We start from the raw sequence: 23,080 nt of genomic DNA on the forward strand, positions 1-23,080 counted from the left end.
ACATATGGATGATGAATTATGGAACATGAATTATGGAACATATGGATTATGAGTTATGGAACATATGGATTATGAATTATGGAACATATATATTATGAATTATGGAACATATGGAGTATGAATTATGGAACATATATATTATGAGTTCTGGAACATATGGATGATGAATTATGGAACATGAATTATGGAACATATGGAGTATGAATTATGGAACATATGGATTATGAATTATGGAACATATGGATTATGAGTTATGGAACATGAATTATGGAACATATGGAGTATGAATTATGAAACATATAGATTATGAGTTCTGGAACATATGGATGATGAATTATGGAACATGAATTATGGAACATATGGATTATGAGTTATGGAACATATGGATTATGAATTATGGAATATGTGGATTATGAGTTATGGAACATGAATTATGGAACATATGGAGTATGAATTATGGAACATATAGATTATGAATTATGGAACATATGGGGAGTATGAATTATGGAACATGAATTATGGAACATATAGATTATGAATTATGGAACATATGGATTATGAATTATGGAACATATGAATTATGAGTTATGGAACATGAATTATGGAACATATGGAGTATGAATTATGGAACATATAGATTATGAATTATGGAACATATGGAGTATGAATTATGGAATATATAGATTATGAGTTCTGGAACATATGGATTATGGAACATATGGATGATGAATTATGGAACACCTTTACAATGAGCTGTTGTGGTGAGGTAAATCAATAATTATTTAAGACACAATTCACGTTTTTTTTTTACAATCACCTTTCTTCAGGGTCACTGCAATGATGTACTTGTTTTCCAGATCCAGCCCTACCACCTCCTTCGGTAACTAATCAATTATGATCATTCGTTCAATGAGGGAGAATCTGTCTTAGCTAGAACACACTTTGATATTTTGGAAATCATGTTGACTGTTTGCCATTACATGGATGCTATAACGTAGTGAAAGATTAGTATACTAAGCTACATCTTCCAAATGCATGCAGTGCCCTGCCCTCTTAGCCGACACTTTCACTGTTCTTTAAAACATATTTTTTCCCCCACAGGATATGTGAGGATTACATAGCCAAGAATGTGAAGAACTGCAAGCTGCTTCAAAAACAGCTTCCACGTATGCCCCCAAAACTACTGCCAGCTGTACAGAGGATAATGTCCTTTTTTCGGACATCTAGGAAAATATAGCATTTTCATATGTAAATATTAGTGGGAAATTATCAATAGTAGACTACAGTAAATTGATAATACAGAGTTCATACTCTATGTTCCACGTATTACTGTTGATAAGGCCTGCAGGGTATGTGGGAAGATTTATCCTCCAGAAGATTGTAGTTAATTATCATTATGTATCCATATATATTTTTTATGTTTTACAGTTTATTTTATATTATGACTGTGAATGGGTGTGTTTTCTGCCTGCAAACAAGACTGTTGTAATGTTTGATATCATAATTTTTACAACTACAACTTTGCTTTGGCCACCACTTTATAATAACAATATTATATAAAAAACTTTTGAAGACAGTCATAAAAATGTGAATTCGTTAAAGTTGTATTATGGCTATTACACAAACGCCACGCGATTGGACGAGCCCTCTCCAGTACCTGGCTGCTGCGCTGCCTTGTTGCCATGGTTTCGTCAACACACAAGACACTCGGCAGCTTGCTCCTGCGTTTACGCCACAACTCCGTGGTAACCTAGTCTACAAACAACTCAAAAGTACTGAGAAACTTTACTTTTGTCAGGTTGCGAATGATTTGCTGTATAATATCTGTTCATATTTCGTGTAACACCTTAAAATAATTGTAGTAAAGTTGTTGTTTTGTGCTGGGATAGCAAAGCTAGCTACAAGAGTGAAAAGACTTTGTGGCTACAGTAGCCAAGTTAGCTTCTCGCATCAATATGGAGTTCGGTTCCAAACTCAAGGACCTGAATATGACACCGGATGAAATGGGCCGCTTTACCAAGGCTTTTCAAAATGAGGAATTCAGAAAGATGCTGCACGAATACGCAGAGGAAATATCAAAGCCAGAGAACAAGAAAAAATATGAGGAAGAAATCAAGTTGTTAGAACAAGAGAGGGGCGTGGACATTCAATTTGTCCACCCCAAACCTTACCGAGCCCTGAAGACGAGTATGGACGGTAGGCAGAAGTGCTTCATCAATATCTGCAGCAATGACATGATTCGTAAACCTGAGTTTAGGAGGGTAGACGAGGCTGGCAGAGTAGGGCAGCATTGGTCACTACCCCACAGCTTGACACCTGGAACGCCAGACAGGGATGCAAAGGGGAATAAGTACACAATCTATGATGTTGTGTTTCATCCAGACACTATTCACATGGCTGGAAACAACCCAAGATTTATGGAAATGGTTGACAACACTGCTGTTGAGGCTGTCGAGAATGGGGGCAAAGTGAAGCTAGACAAAAACAATGTAAGAGTTTTGAAAATCAAATACAAAGGGACACCACACGCTGCCGTCATGCGCAAGCCCTTACCTGGTCAACCTGCCAAGGAAAAACCTTCACCACTTGACAATCATCTCTCGTTCCCCTACCCCGACGAAAAGCAACCAGATACGGCAACAAATCAAAAGGAGAGCCCTATACCGAAGGCCGAGATACAGTCCGACACCCAGATCAGCCAGAGACAACAAAATGTAAATTCACCCAAGAAGCCAACGAAACCACATTACACTCTAAAATACAGATCATTCATTGATTTGCAAGATTTCAGGTGTTCAAGAGATTCAGCTCAGAGCCCACGCCCTAAAGAGATTGTCATCACTATTGATTTGCCTTTGCTTAGATCTGTTGCGGATGCTGATCTAGACGTGACTGAAAGACTTGTTAGTTTGGAATCCAAGAAACCAGCTTACAGACTAGAGGTGCCAATGGCATATCCAGTGGATGAAAACAAGGGAGAGGCAAAGTTCAACAAGCAAAAGAAACAACTGGTTGTTACTTTACCTGTTCTACCTCTGAAGGAGCCAACAGTCGCTGAAGTGTCTGGCCGGCAGCTTGTCAATGATGATGGTGAAGAGGATTTTGAGAATAGTTGTGTAAGCGCAGCGCAGTCGGAAGACGCAACACGTGGCAAAGAAGATACCCCTGACCACAACGGACTTGGCAAAGTAGATACCCCCGACCACAACGGACGTGGCAAAGAAGATACCCCCGACCACACCGGACGTGGCAAAGAAGATACCCCCGACCACAACGGCAAAGAAGATACCCCCTACCACAGTGGACGTGGCAAAGAAGATACCCCCGACCACAACGGACGTGGCAAAGAAGATACCCCCGACCACAACGGACGTGGCAAAGAAGATACCCCCGACCACACCGGACGTGGCAAAGAAGATACCCCCGACCACAACGTCAAAGAAGATACCCCCTACTACAGTGGACGTGGCAAAGAAGATACCCCCGACCACAACGGACGTGGCAAAGAAGATACCCCCGACCACAACGGACGTGGCAAAGAAGATACCCCCGACCACAACGGACGTGGCAAAGAAGATACCCCCGACCACAGCGGTTGCAATGAAGGGGACAGCTCAGAAGACGTTCACTCTGGAAATGCTACATCACTCCGGTCTGAAAATCAACTAATCTCAGTCCTGGAAGACAAGATAGAGTTTTCTGAACAGTCTGGTGACATTGAGGAGGACAAGCAACACAAACTGAAAAGTGGTGAATCACACCAAGCTAAAGCTTCAAAGCCCACTGAGTTTGATGGTAAGACTGGGTTCACTGACCAGAATGAGGGACAGTCAGATGACAATAATTTACATGATGAGGTGAGCCACCATCTTTAGGTTAACATTCATTCAGTAGAAGAAAAATGTACTATTATAGTGTATGTCTAGCAAAAGCTGACCCTGTTGTTGTTGAACCGTTAGGCTTCTGTTCATCAGTGCTGTTACTAACCCCAACATCCACTGTGACAATTACTTTTCTTTTAGGTGGAAACAGACCCATCATCCCTGAGCGAGAGAATAGATGACCCATCTAACACTGCAGCAATGGTCATCCCATCCAATCTTGACAACAATGACCAGGCCAAAGACTGCTCATCCCCCAAGATCGAAGAGATAGTTGAAAGTCAAGCTCCAACTAAGGATAAACAGAAGACTGTGCAATTCAGTGAGCATGTGCAGGTGGCTCAGTCTCAGGAGGAAGATGACCTGCCTGCTGAGCAGACCTTTCAGGACTGTAATATGAGACCACAGCAAGTACTGCTGACAGAAATCAACCATGATGGACAAGAGTTGGTCATTTGTGATCATACTACATCTGCTGGTTTCGTTTTTCAAAACTCCTTTATCTATGACCTGGACTGAGTCTCCTGTCAAGGAACTTGCTCCGTCACAAAGATACATGAAATTTGTTGCTAATTCAATTCGTTGAGGTCTTGCGTGAAAACCTAAAATCCTTTTATCCAATTGAGGGCAATAGGGAAAAAAGTATTTAAAAAGTTTATCAGAATAAGTGAATGAGTAAGACTCCCATGTCTTCAGTATCAATTTCAGAGATCTCCTTTTGAAACAATTTGAATAAGTTATTTCCCATATACTTCTTTCTACAAAAGGGGGGAAAGTTTACATTTAGTATGTTTAAGCAATAAAGCCCATATACCGGTGTATATGCCAATCAGCATTCAGTGGAGTACCCACTCCACTGTACCCACAATTTATAATTAGTTTTATACTTACCATTTTGCTATTAGGCCTACATGTTGAGGGTGTGGAGAAGCTCACCATTTGAGCGACACTTCAACAATTGTAAAATGCTGTACTCAGACCATGCCACGAGGTTCAAGTCTGCTTGACATATCAAAGGATGCATTAGTCACACCACAAATACTAACATTTTAAACAATTGTTTTGGTACATTGTGTACTACTACAAGATGGAGCTACCTGGGGAGGCAGGTAGCCTAGTGGTTAGAGCGTTGGACTAGTAAGCCAGAATCCCTGAGCTGACAAGGTAAAAAAAATGGCATTCTGCCCCTGAACAAGGAAGTTAACCCCCCCTAGGCCATCATTGAAAATAATAATTTGTTCTTAACTGACTTGCCTAGTTAAATAAAGGTTTAAAAAATAAAAAATGGAAACAGATGACAAATATCATTTTAAACCTTCAGAAACTAATTGAGACAATGATAGATATGGATAGTTTCTTTAATTTCCTTTCAAACTTGTACCAATACAGTAAAAAATAAATCAACATTTTTTTAATTCCACAAACAATGTTTATATACACAAACACACATTGTTTAAACAGATATAAACTACTAATTGTCATTTTAGGTTTCTCAATCTGTACCACTGATGGTGAAACACACTTGAATACAAAATGTCTGAACATCAGCACATGTCCAATCAGTGGTTACATAAGAAGTTCTGAGATGCGTGTTGGGTCCAATGACCAAAGAGTTCATACTGCCCTCTGCATTACAGTCTACACTGGCTGGTCACCATTGCCCTACACTGGCTGGTCACCATTGCCCTACACTGGCTGGTCACCATTGCCCTACACTGGCTGGTCACTATTGCCTTCAGAATAATACCAAAAGCATTAACCACGTTTCCATCCGACCATTTCATGCGGATTAATTACCTAATGCATGGAAAAAAGTTACAACTGGGCTGATGGAAACAGGAAATGCCGTTACAATTCTATAAATACCAATACCAATTATTTGTTTGACATGGTGGGATCTTTTTGTGTCTAAAATTAATTATGTGAGAAATGACAGTGGAAACGCCTTTATGTGCAAATATTGATACAATAACCATCACATCGAAGTAAACTTGGGAGTCACGTGATGATATTTTGTGTGTTCCTCCCACTACAACTCGGGAAACCATGCATTTATTAAGCTACAGATGAACTAACTTATGAACTTCACAGGGTGGTGAAAGAGCACGGTGTTGAGCTTGGAAGTATTGACGGTCTTATTCTGGTGACATGATGATCGATGCTTGGCTGCCATTTGACAAATAATATCACTCTGCTCCATAATAAAATCTCATCATGTAGGTAGCCTACCTGCACTGTGTCTGTGAGCTGTTGGCTAGAGAGCACGTGCCAAGACCAGAGTGGGTACATTTGCTGTATAACGCAACAGTTGTGACAAAACCCATCAGTAGACTTGACAATACGATGGAAACCCATTTAACTTGTGTTTTCACATTCTGTACATGGGATTTGACAATTAAAAGTTATGTTTACGTGCACTACGTCATCACACAGCATTTATCCGCAAAAAAAAGTCTGATGGAAACATCTCTGGTGGGAAAATAAGCATTTTTTTGTTTTAAATGCAGATTTAAGAATATTCTAAATGAAAATCTGTCGCAAATTGGATGGAAACCTAGCTACGGTACTGATCGCCGTGGAACAGTTGAGGGACTTAAATCATCTCAGGCCTCGCTGAAGGCATTGGTCTAGGAACTCCGAGTAACATGATAGGGAGCAAAAGTGATGCTGCACCGGTGCATCTGTTCCTCCCATGTCATCTACCAAAACCACGGTGTGAGACACCAGATGCAGATTCATGCTGACTGCTGTTTTGATGTAGTAGTTCACACAGGTACAGCCACAGTCACAGGTCTTGGCAACCTCCAGGTCTTGACAAAGGTGGGCAGGGATGAGATGAGGCCCGTACGGGATTCTATGTGGCGTGAACACAAAACATAACTTAGGCTCAAATATTGCAAACTTACAAACAAGGTAAAAGCACGTAAATGGGTGAAATGTTGAAAGGAATAATTGGACTAACCTGAGGTTGGCCACAGCCCTGGCGGCCATCTCCTGCAGTGTCAGGGGGAAGGTGAGCTGGATGGTGTGGTCCAGGGGGTTGGGATGGGCGAACGGATTACCAAACAGGTCCAGGTTCTCCAGATTTAACTTTCGGAAGTCCCCTGGCAGCAGGGCCAGCTGGTTGTGTGCAGCTGACAAAAAGCGCAGCTTGGAGAGATGGCTGATGCGAAAGGGCAGCCACACCAGTCCGTTGTTGTCCATCTTGAGGTTGATCAGCTCTCGCAGCTGGCAGAAGTGAGGCGGCAGGGCCTGCAGGCGGTTCTGACTCAGGTCGAGGTGTTGAAGTGTACGCTGGAGGCTGGACAGGCAGAGGGCTTCACTAAAGGTCTCTAAGTGGTTGTTGTGGAGAATAAGCTCAGCCAGGCAGCCCAGGTCACCGATAGTGTCAGGAAGTTTTTTTATGTTGTTATTACTGAGGTCCAGTCTGCGCAGTGCCTTGAGGGAGAGCATTCGCATGTCCACCCGTGAGAGCTTGCAGTAGGACACCTGGAGCTGCTCTAATGAGTAGGGAAAATTGGAGGTCAATGGATAGTCCTTCTTGGATACAATAGTCAGCTTCTTCTTGGGCTTCTCCACATCCCTGGCTCGGACGGGCGTCAGTGTAGAGAGAGGCAGGCTGTCCATGTCATTTCCTCTGTGAGCCAACCGAGCAGCCGAGAGGAAGTTCTTCAAGCTGTTAGCATCAGCCTGAAACTCAAAAGAAGACCGATGTCACTAGTGGTTAACAGTCAATACAACAGCCCTTATCGTACCTGCTATCAAACAATTTGAGCGTTACAGGAGAGGGATTGCATTATTTATAAATCCCTCCATATCAAACAAGTTGACACATTTCCTATCTATCCTTCAGAGTGAGAAACATTCACGATGGTGGGAAAAGTGCTTGGCCTATAATAAGACACGTAAAATGCATAATTAAGCAATAAGGCATGAGGGGGTGTGGTATATGGCCAATATACCACGGCTAAGGGCCGTTCTTATGCATGACACATCACGGAGTGCCTGGACACAGCTCTTAGCCATGGTATATTGGCCATATACCACACCCCTCGTGCATTTTTACTTGTCTTATTATAGGCCAAGCCTTATTGCTATTATAAACTGGTTACCAATGTAATTAGAGCAGTAAAAATAGCTTTTGTCATACACGTGGTATACAGTCTGATATACCATGGCTGTCAGCCAATCAGCATTCAGGGCTCGAACCATCCAGTTTATAATGTAACCAACAACCCACGGATTTCATCATATTGTATTAGGCCTACATTTGTTCCCATGACACATATCTTTGGTCTTAGTTGTGCTAGCACAAGATTAAACATTTAATTACAAAAAGATTACAATACACATGAGATGTTATTAACATAAGTCACACAAAGGATTGCCTAGTGAGTCCTCACAATGCTAGCCTGGTTCCATTTGTGTATCACCATAGCTGTACGCACCACAGCCTGTCTGTGTGTGTGATGGGTTGAAAATTTGTTTCAAGATCTAGGGGAAAGGTCAACACTGCCCTAATACAGCCTAGAGCCATTGTCACCCTTTGGAAGAAACAGCTGCTCATTTACAGAGCATGCTCCCCACATTCAGACAAGTCTGGCTAATGCATAAATATCAGACTAAGATACACACGGCGAAAGTTGTGAATTGATGTCACTTGTTAAATCCACTTAAATCAATGTAGATGAAGGGGAGGAGACATTTTAAATAATTATTTTTAAAGCCTTGAGACAAGATTGTGTATGTGTGCAATTCAGAGGGTGGGCAAGACAAAATATTTAAGTGCCTTTGAGATGGGTAAGTGCCAGGCGCACCAGTTTGAGTGTCAAGAACTGCAATGATGTTGGGTTTTTCACACTCAACAGTTTCTCGTGTGTATCAAGAATAGGCCACCACGCAAAGGACATCCAGCCAACTTGACAAGTGTGGAAAGCATTGGGAGTCAACATGGGCCAGCATCCCTGTGGAACGCTTTCGACACCTTGAGGAGTCCATGGGCCGGCGAATTGAGGCCGTTCTATGGGGCAAAAGGGGGTGCAACTCAATATTAGGAAGATGTTCCTAATGTTTTGTACACTCAGTGTATTATGCAATGATTCTTTTAAGCATCGGAGATGATTGAAAATCGTAATTAGGGCTGGGAGGATACAGCAATGCAACATTCTATATGTTGGGTCATGTTAACTATTTAATATGCATGCCCTAAAATGATTTATTTCAGTGTAAGCGCTCTACTTTTCCAGCAGAAATGTAAGTAGCATGTGAACCTGAAGGCCAAATTATATATATATATATTTTTATTTTTTATTTTAATTCTCCTTTTTCATTGGAGATCAGATTCCGCCATACAAAAATGTCTAGAGCCATACCTTGCTCAAGCAGATGTCAACAGCGGGCTCCTTCAGTCTCACAGTGGCTTTGCCCTCCTCAACAAACCTGGTGAAGAATGTTTCAATGTTTTCTTTTAGCTGTAGAGGAAGTAGGTACACACATTAGAGTAAGACGTGGAACAAAAAACAAAGTGATGGTGGATTCGTTACCTAGCATTTCTGGTGATTCGTTCATGCAAGACCACACACTATTAATGTCCACATTAAAAGGGAAAATCCACAAACTATATTTAGGCCCTTTTATCTTTAGTTCGCGTTACAGATTTTGCATCATCATGATGGTGTGGCCGGTGACACTTTGGTTCTTGTAAGCCTAATATACTAAAAACGTGTCTGCTGACATGGAAAACATTTTAGGACTGTATCAACTAGTGATGGGGGGGGTGAAACAAAAATACAATTACATATCGCAATATTATTTTTGTCAAAATATATTGTTTCACAATATTACTTTTGCACTAGTTGGTTGTATCTGTACCAAAACTCCAGTATTTGTCATTCATAGCTTGTTCTCCAGCTTGTTCTTTTTTTTTTTTTTTTTAAATAGGGAGTTAATTCGTTTTCAGCACTTTTATTTCCATGACTGATCATTACTCATTCTCATGGCTCTCTTGTCCCTCTGCAGCAGACATATGGTGAGCAATATCGAATGGCAATACATGTGATTTCGGCACCAAAGTATCGTGATAATATCGTATCTTGAGGTCCCTGGCAATTTCCTGATCTAATATCAACAGTGGACGAAGGGAAAAAAAAATACCCCAAATAGTTTAGCACAACCCTTGTTAGTTTTCCTCCAAGTTATCTGAGATAATGGATTTCAATCAAATGCAACTCATTCATTCCACAACGAAGTCATCATACATTTGAAAAGGTAGCTATACCAATTAACAATGTCAAGAAGTTGGATGATTCATCCTGTGTACTTGGGGTATACCTGTAAAACATAGAATACATAGCTAGACAACTAGCCAAGTAGTTAAATAAACAAATAGCTAGATACTAACCTTGTATTTTGTTCCTGTCCTATCCTTTGCTGTACAGATCATTAGATAAATGTTGTGGCGTTGTGTGGTCTTGTCCACATGTCTTCCAATAGACAGCACAGCCCTTGCGCCCTTTCCTCTGTTTTTCATCCCATACGTGGGAAGCATCCGGTTCACGACTTCGACGTCGCACTGAAGCTTCATTGCTCGAGGTGTATAAATAAATGCGTGACCTGTGTTAGTTCTGTAAATATATCCCAATAAATGAATGTGTTCAAAAAAGTTTTTCCAAACCAAACGGGCAGTTTGACCCCATGTATGATTTTCGTTTAACACAACCTGCTGGCATAAAAAAGGTAACGTTAGCCCATGTCACGCCACTAAGTTACTTTGCTAGCAAGATGTCTCAACCTTAGGAGTTTTTATAGCTAGTTTGTAGCTAAGTCAAATACAAGGACATCTGTTAACACACTCAGACAGACAACGAACATAGTTAGATAGCTGACTAGGTTAGTTGCTAAAAAATGTAGCACAGCATAATATACACTTACGTTGGCAAACTGAAAGTTATGACAACAGAACTAACGAAATGGTTCAAACGCTTTACCGGACCGTTATGTAATACAAGAGTTGAACAAAAAAGCATGCAAGTTCTCTCTAGCATGCAAACTAACCTGTCAACATGGACCCAAAGAACAACAAGGAAACGTAGCTAGCCAGAGGATCGAACGCGCGAAGAGAACTGATAAATGTACACATGCGCAGACGTGATTTTGTTTGAGAATCTTTTCTTTGGTTGTGGCAAGAAGGGTGCAGCTTTTGTCAAATTATTAACGTCAAAAAGTCGATTTTTTGTTGTTGTTGTGAATTTGATTTTAACCCAACCCCTTTCTTAACCGTAATCTAATTCTCCTTACCTGCTACAAAGTCAAATCTGACAAAACCTAGAACCATTTTAGCCATGACAATTTTTTCTTAGCACCTACCTCCGGTTCTCACCATTCTGTGAAATTTCTAAATAAAAAGTAATGAGCTCCGATGATGCCATTAAATTGGTTGAATGGCGCTTCTTTCGGATGATTAACACTGAAGTCTCAAATGCAACCAGGCCAGACAATAATTGTGTATGATCTTCTGTGTAGAAAATAACACCACAATTGCTTTCAATAGCTAGATTTCCATCCAATTCTCGGCAGATTTTATGTGAATATTCTCAAATCCGCATTTTCCCACCAGAGGGGTTTCTCTCAAACTGACTAGGGTGTTAGTGTGTAAATAAACATTGCTTTTAGAGATAAACGGAGCATACCAAATTATACAGACTAACAGAAGCACAGTGCACTGTTTCATGTCTGTAGGCTTGACCATTAACTTAAAAAATAAAAAATTAAGGTTTAAATAAATATCACTAGGCAAGTCAGTTAATAACAAATTCTTATTTACAATGACGGTCTACCAGAAGGCAAAAGGCCTCCTGCAGGGACGGAGTCTGGGATTAAAAATATAGGACAAAAACACACATCACTAGATAAAGAGGCACTTAAGACAACATAGTATGGCAGCAACTCATAACACAGCATGGTAGCAGCACAAAACATGGTAAACATTACCGGGAACAGACAACAGCATAAAGGGCAAGAAGGTAGACAATACACCATGTGAAGCCGCCACAACTGTCAGTAAGAGTGTCCATGATTGGATCTTTGAACGAAGAGATGGAGATAAGACTGGACAGTGAGTGCTTTTTGCAGCCCGTTCCAGTCGCTAGCTACAGCGAACTGAAAAGAGGAGCGACCCTGGGATGTGTGCGCTTTGGAGACATTTAACAGAATGTGACTGACAGAACAGGTGTTGTATGTGGAGGATGAGGGCTGCAGTAGATATCTCAGATAGGGGGGAGTGAGGCCTAAGATGGTTTTGTAAATAAGCATAAACTAGTGGATCTTGCGACAGGTTTTTTTATTTATTTATTTCACCTTTATTTTAGCAGGTAGGCAAGTTGAGAACACCTTTATTTAACCAGGTAGGCTAGTTGAGAACACCTTTATTTAACCAGGTAGGCAAGTTGAGAACAAGTTCTCATTTACAATTGCGACCTGGCCAAGATAAAGCAAAGTAGTTCGACACATACAACAACAGTTATACATGGAGTAAAACAAACATACAGTCAATAATACAGTAGAAAAATACGTCTATATACAATGTGAGCAAATAAGGTGAGATAAGGGAGGTAAAGGCAAAAAAAAGGCCATGGTGGTGAAGTAAATACAATATAGCAAGTAAAACGCTGGAATGGTAGATTTGCAGTGGAAGAATGTGCAAAGTAGAGATAGAAATAATGTAGTGCAAAGGAGCAAAATAAATAAATACAGTAGGGGGAGAGGTAGTTGTTTGGGATAAATTATAGATGGGCTATGTACAGGTGCAGTAATCTGTGAGCTGCTCTGACAGCTGGTGCTTAAAGCTAGTGAGGGAGATAAGTGTTTCCAGTTTGAGATTTTTGTAGTTCGTTCCAGTCATTGGCAGCAGAGAACTGGAAGGAGTGGTGGCCAAAGGAGGAATTGGCTTTGGGGGTGAGCAGAGAGCTGGAGCACGTGCTACAGGTGGGTGTTGCTATGGTGACCAGCGAGCTGAGATAAGGGGGGACTTTACCTAGCAGGGTCTTGTAGATGACCTGGAGCCAGTGGGTTTGGCGACGAGTATGAAGTGAGGGCCAGCCAACGAGAACATACAGGTTGCAGTGGTGGGTAGTATATGGGGCTTTGGTGACAAAATGGATGGCACTGTGATAGACTACATCCAATTTATTGAGTAGGGTTTTGGAGGCTATTTTGTAAATGACATCGCCGAAGTCGAGGATCGGTAGGATGGTCAGTTTTACAAGGGTATGTTTGGCAGCATGAGTGAAGGATGCTTTGTTGCGAAATAGGAAGCCAATTCTAGATTTAACTTTGGATTGGAGATGTTTGATGCGAGTCTACATGGCCATTAAGGCTAGATTGCTCTTCAAGATGTTCATAGATGACTAGCAGGGTCAAATAATAGTCAGGAGTAAATGTCAGTTTGCTTTTCATAGCCGGGCATTCAGAGGTCAAGACAGCAGGTGCGATAGAGAGAGAGAGAGAGTTGAAAACAGCAGGACCAGAACAGGTCAGGGTTCCATAGCCACAGGCAGAACAGTTGGAACTGGAGCAACAGCACGACTAGGTGGACTGGGGACAGCCAGGAGTCATCAGCCCAGATAGGACCATGCCTCAGGACAGGACTCAGGTCCCCTGGGAGAGGAGGGAGAGGGGGAGAGAGAGAATTAGAAGGATCATACTTAAATTCAAACGGGACACCAGATAAGGCAGGATAATTACACCAGATAACAGATTGAACCAAGCCCCCGGCACATAGACTTTTGCTGCATAGATACTGGGGGGGGGGGGGGGGGGGGTTAGGGGACACTGTGGCCCCGTCTGACGATAACCAGGACAGGGCCAAACAGGCAGAGTATAAACTCACACCAAGAGGGATAACAACAGACCACCAACTTACTACCCTGAGACAAGGCTCAGTATAGCCCAAGAAGATCGCCTCCACTGCACGAGCCCGACAGGCAGACTAAGATTAACAAACAGAAACTCAATTATCAAGATAGGATGTTCCTATCAACATGAAATATGTAATGATCAGTGAATTTGCATATATTTTGTGTATAAAAAAATGTCATGTTGTACACAGTAAATGGTTGACAAATGAGTCTTTAACCACCTAAGTTATTTATTTTTGAACTACTAATTCAATTAGTCGCACACATGCTACTGAACTAACCAGCGGTAATACTTTCAGGGTTTTAGTGTGCTTGTAACAGTTAAACACTTATGTAATTCGACTGAAAATAGTCTTCATATTTTTCTTCTGCCCACCCCTGCTCTAAACCCTTTGAGCTAGAGACTCCAAATGACCTTACAGGTGGCTTCAGACTACATGATCTTTTTGATACTATTTCTACTTTTTAAAAACCATAGCAATATACTATTCAATGCATTCCAATGCCCATATACTGAACTCACCAAACCTTTACCCTTCCAACAGTGTGCGTGTGTGTGTGTGTGTGTGTGTGTGTGTGTGTGTGTGTGTGTGTGTGTGTGTGTGTGTGTGTGTGTGTGTGTGTGTACACTGGTAGTAAAAGCTGAGTGAATGTGTCAGCCATTAGTCCTCTCTCCTTTCCTCTCTCTCGTGTGTAAGCGAGAGAGACAGTCACCAAGCAATGTTTCTCTCCCCTCACCCACAGACTTGATAAAGACATCTAGGCACATCAGTCGCATCTGCAAGTTTAAATGCAGTCTCAATGGCTGCATATCAAATTGTTACTAAGAACTTGAGGTTTAAACATATCCAAGTTTATTTTATCTTCATCAAATCGAGAGAGCGAGACAGAACGCAGTGAGAGAAAGCATCTCTACCGTAGCCATGGAGAACACCTCACTCTCCCTCAGAGAGACATGCTCACAAACTGTTTATCAGACATCGACAATTACAAACACACATAAAAGGAAGTTATTTCATTCACAGTTGATCAAAATATTATGATTTATTAAGTGAGCAGAATCAAACAGCATAAATCTCGCTCAGCGTCAAGATGCTATCACGTGACCTAACCACTGAGCTATAATAAGAACTAGAGACAGTGGTCGGCCATCTTGGAGACTGTTTTCAACGTAATAAACTCACGCTGGCATAAACCGATTCATATATATATATATATATATTTAAAAAAGCATGGTTTGTTAATAGGTATATCATACCTGCAAACGCTTTTAGAAACAAGTCGTGATTGCATTGTGTGAACAGAAAACATCATACTACGGTCACCTGAGGTGCACATAAAGCAAGCACAGTCTTCTTAGTCCTGAAAAACTTACATACACAAAACGTTCTTCGTGTTTCCATTGGTTGTGTGGTGGTGCTTCCTGACTGCATATTTCCCTTCCCCATTGTGTAAACAGAACATATCATACCGTCTGTCACCTGATGTGCACATAGAGCAAGCACAGTGTGTGTGATATATCACACACACACACTACATGGCCGAACATGTGGACACCATTAGTGGATTCGGCTATTTCAGTCACAACCGTTGCTGACAGGTGTATAAAATCGACTACACGGTCATGAAATCTCCATAGACAAATATTGACAGTAGAATGGCCCATACTGAAGAGCTCAGTGACTTTCAACGTGGCAGTCAAATGTCAGGTGTTCCAGTCAACTGTTAGTGCTGTTATTGTGAAGTGGAAACGTCTAGGGGCCACAACGGCTCGGCCGTAAAGTGGTAGGCCACACAAGCTCACAGAACAGGTCCGCCGAGTGCTGAAGCACGTAGCTCGTAAAAAACGGTTGCAACACTCACTACAGAGTTCCAAGAACTGTTTGTCGGGAGCTTCATGAAACCGGTTTACATGGCCGAGCATCCGCACACAAGCCTAAGATTTCTTTATTTTTACTCTTTTCTACATTGTAGAATAGTGAAGACATCAAAACTATGAAATAACACATATAGAATCATGTAATAACCCCCAAAAATGTAAACAAGGTATGAGTGGTAAACAGAAGAGCTCTTGTCGTGTCTTTGGCATCATTAAACTGGTTACTTATTTTTAGTTTATCAAATCAATTCTCTGTAATTGTGATTAATTAAATAAGGTAGCTGTAATTAACTAGGAAGTGGGGGCACCAAGGAAAATATTCAGATTACAAAGTAATAATTTTCCTAATATTTTCCTAACATTCCAAACGTTGTAAATTGTTGGTTATCTGCACGAACCCAGTCTTCACTATGAGTGATCCATACATCAATTGTCTTAAATAATTTATTTACTAAATAAATCACTGAAATGCATAAACAAACAGTAGATATAGTTACAAGGAAATGATAGCGGATGTGCCCTAGTGGGCTAAACCGTTATCGCGGCTTGGTGGACAAAAGGGAAGTGGGGGTCGACTGTGGTAAGACACTACAAAGTTGATAATTATAACAATTGAAATGATAATCCTTTGCACATGAACGCTCACTCATTTGGGAATAATTGCAATCAATATATATATTTACGCTCAGTGTGTCGTCCTGATCTCTGTTGGAAAGTTTGTTTCTGTTGGAGTTTGTCCGCCCTCTCTCTCTCTCTCTCTCTCTCTCTCTGCAGTGGTTAGAATGGATAGTTCAGAGTAACATTCAGCAATGTCGTTATAGAATAGATGTTTCGGCGGTTGTCGGTCTTCGCGTTCAATGATACCGAATTCCTAGCTGCAGACTAGTATTTACTATCAAAGATTTGTTCTTATTCTATCGGTTAGATAGTCTAAGAGTTTAACCACGTGGTATGGTTAAGAATTCAGCAAGAGAAATATATGGTCTCTGCTCAAACCTTAGCCCTCTGTGATGAGGTACTGGTCTCGTCTCAACCCTTAGCCCTCTGTGATGAGGTACTGGTCTCGTCTCAACCCTTAGCCCTCTGTGATGAGGTACTGGTCTCGTCTCAAACCTTAGCCCTCTGTGATGAGGTACTGGTCTCGTCTCAACCCTTAGCCCTCTGTGATGAGGTACTGGTCTCGTCTCAACCCTTAGCCCTCTCGTAATTGAGGTAAGCTCGGTCTGAAGTGGGAAAACCCAGGTGGGGGTTTTATTTGGAACATAGAAAAGGGCTGGTTCCCATGACGCCGGGTCCTGTCTGTGCCCCTGGGGGCGGGCCAATGACTTAGTGAAACTTTAAACAGAAATACAATTCCTCACATTATCATTATATAGCATCACATCATTTCACAAATAGTTTCATCTTTACTCAGTCATTTTATACAACAATTAGATGCAGACCTCATAACTGAGACTCTTGTATTAACAGGGTTATGGTAATGTTGCTGTATTGACTCGTGAGTTTCACAGAATTGTACCCAACGGACCAGTTCGTAGCTGGCTATTTCACCGACCATTTATACATTCTCCAGAACATTAATATTGTTCGGTTCTCAAGCTCTGTGAGGTGGAAGAAATTCCTTTGTTCTCTCTATGAAAACTCACTCTCTCTTATACTATGGCCATGAGGAGAGAACTCCTCAAGGAATTTGTGACCTGCCTAACAGAGCCTGGTGTAGAGAGTATAGAGAGAAGGGGATGGTGCAGAGAGAAGGGGATGGTGCAGAGAGAGGGGGATGGTGCTCGCTGTACCCAAAGAGGGCAACGTCATGACACCCTATTTGGTAAAAGACCAAGTCCATATTAGGGCAAGAACAGCTCAAATAAGCAAAGAGAAACGACAGTCCATCATTACTTAAATAGCAGCGGTTGATTACCTGAAAGTCAGACAAAGATTGTCACAGCGATGTAGGCTTTGTCCTTAGTAAGGCCAGACTAACACCCCAGCCAGAGCTCACCATTCCAAGACTGGAGCTGTGTGTGTGGCTGTGTTGGCCGTGGAGATCGCCAAACTCACTGTGGAAGAAGTAGACATGAAATTAGACGCAATCAGATTCTACACTGACAGTAAAGTTGTGTAACAATACATACACGTGAATAACCGTGTGCAGCAAATCAAGCAGTCAACTCAACTATATCAGTGGGCTTTACGTTCCTACAGAACTCAACCCGGCAGACCATGGTTCTCCATCTGTCCCAGCAGCTCACGTGACAAGGACAACATGGCTGTCTGGACCAGCCTTCTTAAGCAACCCAGAAAGTTCAGTCTCTGAAGACCGAGAATCATTCGACCATGTCAATCCGGAGTCTGATCCCGAGATCTATTCTACAGCGGCGGCCTTCACTACCCAAGTCTCAGAGAGCCAGCTGTGGCCTCAAAGTACTTTGAGCCTTTCTCAGACTGGAGATGTCTCAAAGGCTACGGCCCACCTTCTTCCCAATGCTTCACTCACCCTTCAGACAGCAGTGACTGTGTCGGCTGGCACATATGCAAGAAAGGCTTCTCTGAGGTGGAGTTTTCCAATGCCAAGCACATCGTGATCAGAAGTGTTCAACACAAGGTCTAGTCCGATTAATTCAAAACGTGACCTTCCTACGAACAATCCGCTCCGTAATCACCACCCCGTCATCGACAGTGAAGGCTTACTAAAAGTAGGTGGAGGCATTAACCAATCAAAAAGTTTCAGAAGAGTGAAACCAACCCTTTCAATATCCCAAGCCGTCACCATGTGGCAATCCTGCTTGTCCACCACAATCAACAAGGTAAAACACCAAGGAAGACACCTCAGTGCGGGTGCCATCCGGGCAAGTGGTTTATGGATGTTTGGAGGACAAAAAGGTGCAGAAGCAGTGTTCATTTTTTATTTAACCTTATTGTGAACAGATCAGCTTGTCTGAAACACCCTGACACAGGCGGGAGGCACAAAATGAACAGACCAGAGGCAGTGGTTGTGATTCCTTTTCTTGTGATTGTTTAGAAAACAGGTCTTCTTTAACCAGACAAAATAACTTGAGTACAGGGTAATGTCCAACACAGAAACAGCAGAAACACAGAAACAACAGACCTAAAGGCCAAAAAGGGAAAACAAAACAACAAATGGCTACTCCTACGCATTCTCTGAGGTAGGACAATCTGACATCCTCACAGGTCTAAAATCTCTACTCCCAATTCTCCCCCAGCTCCTTTCCTGGCACACCTATATAGAGGAAGACACAAAGCAATTAGTGGGCCCAGGTACCTATCCCCTGAGGAGGGTGCTGTCGTGTCATCTTCCTCTGGCTGGTCACTGAACTCTGACACTTTATTTAACTAGGCAAGTCAATTTAGAACAAATTCTTATTTACAATGATGGTCTACCCCGGCCAAACTCTCCCCTACCCAGACAACACTAGGTCTATTGTGCGCTGCCCTATAGGACTCCCGATCACGGCCGGTTGTGATACAACCCGGGATCGAACCTGGGTCTGTAGTGATGCCTCTATCACTGCGCCACTCAGGATCCCTCCCACAGATCTGACCTGTCGAAAACGACGAGGACGAATAGAACAGTTTCAAATAGCAGACTTACCTGATGAACTCCTGCAAAACAGACCCACGTTCCCTTATGTGGGCCTGGATATCTTCGGGCCATGGGAAGTCACCACGCACCGTACAAGAGGCAGCCAAGCGAATAGCAAAAGATGGGCAGTGCTACACTACATGACCAAAAGTATGTGGACACCGGCTCGTCGAACATCTCGTTCCAAAATCATGGGCATTAATATGAAGTTGGAACATTGCTGCGGGGACTTGCTTCGATTCAGCCACAAGAGCATTAGTGAGGTTGGGAACTGATGTTGGGCGATTAGGCCTGGCTTGCGGTCTGCATTCCAAATCATCCCAAGGGTTTTCGATGGAGTTGAGGTCAGGGCTCTGTGCAGGCCAGTCAAGTTCTTCCACACTGATCTCAACATATCATTTCTGTATTGACCTTGCTTTGTGCACGGGGGCAATGTCATGCTGAAACAATAAAGGGCCTTCCCCAAACTGTTGCCACGAAGTTAGAAGCACAGAATCATCTAGAATGTCCTTGTATGCTGTAGCGTTAAGATTTCCCTTCACTGGAACTATGGGGCCTAACCCCTGAAAAACAGCCCCAGACCATTATTCCTCCTCCACCAGACTTTACAGCAGGTAGCATTCTCTGGTATCTGCCAAACCCAGATTTGTCTATCGGACTGCCAGATGGTTTCCACTGCTCCAGCGTCCAATGGTGGCGAGCTTAAAACCACTCCAGCCGATGCTTGGCACTGCGCATGGTGATCTTAGGATTGTGTGTGGTTGCTTGGCAATCTAAACCCATTTCATGAAGTTCCCTACGAACAGTTATTGTGCTGACATTGCTTCCAGAGGCAGTTTGGAATTCGGTAGTGAGTGTTGCAACCGAGGACAAAGGATTTTTACGCGCTATGCACTTCGGCACTCGGCGGTCCCGATCTGTGAGCTCGTGTGACCTACCACTTCAAGGCTGAGCCCTTGTTGCTCCTAGACGTTTCCTTGTTTTATTTAAATTTTCTCCCCAATTTCCTGGTAACCAATTGGTAGTTACAGTCTTGTCTCATCGCTGGTCGGGAGAGGCGAAGTAAGGTTGAGTGCCGTGCGTCCTCCGAAACACAACCCAACCAAGCCGCACTGCTTCTTGACACAATGCCCACTTAACCCGGAAGCCAGCCGCACCAATGTGTCGGAGGAAACACCGTACACTTGGCTACCGTGTCTGAGTGCACTGCGCCCGGCCCATTAGAGTCTAGTTTGAGAAACAGACGCCTCACAAGTCCTCAACTGGCAGCTTCATTAACTGGTACCCACAAAACACCAATCTCAACATCAACAGTAAAGAGGCTACTCCAGGATGCTGGCCTTCTAGGCAAGAGTTGCAACGAAAAAGCCATATCTCAGACTGGCCAATAAAAAGAAAAGATTAAGATGGGCAAAAGAATACGGACACTGGACAGAGGAACTCTGCCTAGAAGGCCAACATCCCGGAGTCGCCTCTTCACTGTTGACATTGAGACTGGTGTTTTGTGGGTACTATGGACTTGTGAGGCGTCTGTTTCTCAAACTAGACTCTAATGTACTTATCCTCTTGCTTAGTTGTGCACTGGGGCCTCCCACTCCTCTTTCTATTCTAGTTAGAGCCAGAGTTCTGTGAAGGGAGTAGTACGCAGCGTTGTACAAGATCATCAGTTTCTTGGCAATTTATTGCATGGAATAGCCTTCATTTCTCAGAACAAAAATAGACTGACGAGTTTCAGAAGTAAGTCGTTTGTTTCTGGCCATTTGAGCCTGTAATTGAACCCACAAATGCTGATGCTCCAGATACTCAACTAGTCTAAAGAAGGCCAGTTTAATTGCTTCTTTAATCAGAACAACAGTTTTCAGCTGTGCTAACATAATTGCAAAAGGGTTTTCTGATGATCAATTATCTTTTTAAAATGATAAACATGGATTAGCTAACACAACGTGCCATTGGAACACAGGAGTGATGGTTGCTGATAATGGGCCTCTGTACACCTATATTCCATTTTTAAAAAACAGCATTTCCAGCTACAATAGTCATTTACAACATTAACAATGTCTACACTGTATTTCTGATCAATTTGATGTTATTTTAATAGACAAAAAATTTGCTTTTCTTTCAAAAACAAGGACATTTCTAAGTGACCCTAAACTTTTGAACGGTAGTGTGCATTATGCAATGGCTGAAATACATTTCAGAAAATGGCCACTTGGTGGTAGAAAAGATCTGTGGCTTTGGTTTCTGTCAGGGTGTAATTATTACCATAGATGAGACAGGTTGAAATGCAAAAATGCCTTTAGAAGGAGCCACACTTAGGCTACTGCAAGATTCTAGACTTTTTAGAACAGTGTTCTATTGAGTTGGTGTGTGTGAGATGTTCTGGAATCAGCTTCCTGTATTCCCTAACTTGGCTAGGTGTCAGAGGTAGGTTGAATAGCACTGCTGGTTGGTGACAGATACTTAGTGGTCATAAGGGTGACATTCCTGCCTGACTATTATGACAGACACATGCCAGATAGTGTCCGTCTCTCTGTCTGTCTGCCTAAGAGTATGGCATTCACTGGGCTATAGGAATGAATAATCAATTACAGGAGAGATGGGTAGTTTAGTCTTATGTGTAGGCCTAGTATGAAAGATGTGTCTTTGATTGGAAATCCGCCATCATTAACACAATGGGAAAAATCTAATTATTTATTTTTGAAATATTGCTATAGCTTGGGCGACCGAGAAAAACTAATTGGTACTATTTAAGGCCAAGTGACAAACAATCATGCAGGCACTAGGGATGTGGGTGTGAGCATGCAGGTCTGGGCAGATGAGATGTAGTCATTGTTTGTGTGCGTCTGTAAGTTGTTGTTCGTATGTATAAGTTTATTACCTGGACTGAAAATAAAAAAATAAAACAATAATACAAAAATAAAATAAAAGAGATTGGCCATTAGTTTAGTCCTTGCTTCAGCATTTTATATTGACTGCACCCTGTGGGCCCATTTTGAGCATGTGAAACCTTTGGGTTTTTTTCCTTCATCATTATAGAACTAGAAAACGATCGACCTATGGAAGTGGATGGCAGGTGGCTACCGTCATCTGTGGCTGTACTGATACCAGCAAATTCATCTTAATAACTCTCTGACACTCAGTGAGAGACATAGAAACCACCGCTCTATTTCTGGCTTCATTGAATTCAGAAATAAGGGGCCCTTGCCATGTCTGAGTGCCAGATAATAGACTGAATGTGGTGTGTAAATACTCAACGTGGGACAGCAGTCAGGGATTTGGAATGATGAACATAATGAGGAATACTGGAAATCTTTCCAGAGAACTATACTGTATTTCTACACATTGATTTGTTCGAGAAGAAAATACTGGACCGTTATTGGTATTCATCATGGTTCATTTAAGGATACCAGGGACATTAAAAAAAATATATATAATAATTTAAGGGCAGAACACTCAAACAGAGAGGTCATGATAAAACCTTGTTTAATCTGAAATATGTGCTTAATTGAGCTGTAATGATATGTGACATATTCCCAATGTGCCAATCAATGTTGAGACCAAAAGGTGTAAGCAAAAAGAGAACTTGACTAAATAGGTCTGGAAGGGTATAGACATCCTGGAATTATCTCATTCAATACATTTCCAAGCATCAAAAGGAAATTACTTGTTTTTTTTTCCAATTATTCTGTTAGGATGACTCCTTTCACTCCTTATCCCTCATGACCACTCAAAACGAATAACATTTTCAATTTCCATTTAGGCTACATGGTAATTCTATTACCAGGATAATTAAGAAGAACGCTTC

The 23,080-nt window shown here is 42.0% G+C and overlaps 2 protein-coding genes across 7 annotated transcripts; one reads left to right on the plus strand and one right to left on the minus strand.

The window, feature by feature from the left end:
- Positions 1 to 588: 588 nt before the first annotated feature.
- dnaaf2 (dynein axonemal assembly factor 2) lies at positions 589 to 5,305 on the plus strand. Its single transcript, XM_090211559.1, has 2 exons — positions 589 to 3,857; positions 4,023 to 5,305. Exons 1-2 carry the CDS (start codon positions 1,956 to 1,958, stop codon positions 4,398 to 4,400), a joined length of 2,280 nt encoding a protein of 759 aa, XP_090067685.1. The 5' UTR covers positions 589 to 1,955; the 3' UTR covers positions 4,401 to 5,305.
- On the minus strand, positions 5,223 to 11,267 carry lrr1 (leucine rich repeat protein 1). 6 transcript variants are annotated; one of them, XM_021574810.3, is made up of 5 exons: positions 10,935 to 11,267; positions 10,282 to 10,602; positions 9,254 to 9,352; positions 6,844 to 7,571; positions 5,223 to 6,735 (listed from the first exon to the last, which is right to left on the minus strand). In XM_021574810.3, the coding sequence occupies exons 2-5, from the start codon at positions 10,462 to 10,464 to the stop codon at positions 6,480 to 6,482; spliced, it is 1,266 nt and encodes a 421-aa protein (XP_021430485.3). In that variant the 5' UTR covers positions 10,465 to 10,602; positions 10,935 to 11,267; the 3' UTR covers positions 5,223 to 6,479. The 6 variants fall into 6 exon arrangements, with proteins under 6 accessions (XP_021430485.3, XP_090067686.1, XP_090067687.1 ...); XM_090211560.1 differs by having other exon boundaries at positions 10,282 to 10,504; positions 10,935 to 11,022; XM_090211561.1 differs by having other exon boundaries at positions 9,254 to 9,320; positions 10,935 to 11,022.
- Between the last annotated feature and the right edge of the window lie 11,813 nt (positions 11,268 to 23,080).

The sequence above is a fragment of the Oncorhynchus mykiss genome, chromosome 19 (genome assembly GCF_057628025.1).
Source record: "Oncorhynchus mykiss isolate SJ-2025 chromosome 19, ASM5762802v1, whole genome shotgun sequence".
Classification (NCBI taxonomy): Eukaryota; Metazoa; Chordata; class Actinopteri; order Salmoniformes; family Salmonidae; genus Oncorhynchus; species Oncorhynchus mykiss.

What these genes read in the sequence shown, in the direction of transcription:
- dnaaf2 (XM_090211559.1), top strand. Translation starts at nt 1,956, where the DNA reads ATGGAGTTCGGTTCCAAACTCAAGGACCTGAATATGACACCGGATGAA. An exon ending in ACAATAATTTACATGATGAG is followed by an intron (nt 3,858 to 4,022) that starts GTGAGCCACCAT and finishes CTTTTCTTTTAG; the next exon opens with GTGGAAACAGACCCATCATC.
- lrr1 (XM_090211564.1), bottom strand. Translation starts at nt 10,924, where the DNA reads ATGCTAGAGAGAACTTGCATGCTTTTTTGTTCAACTCTTGTATTACAT. An exon ending in GGACAGGAACAAAATACAAG is followed by an intron (nt 9,353 to 10,281) that starts GTTAGTATCTAG and finishes CTTCCTCTACAG; the next exon opens with CTAAAAGAAAACATTGAAAC. An exon ending in TTGACATCTGCTTGAGCAAG is followed by an intron (nt 7,572 to 9,253) that starts GTATGGCTCTAG and finishes TTTGAGTTTCAG; the next exon opens with GCTGATGCTAACAGCTTGAA.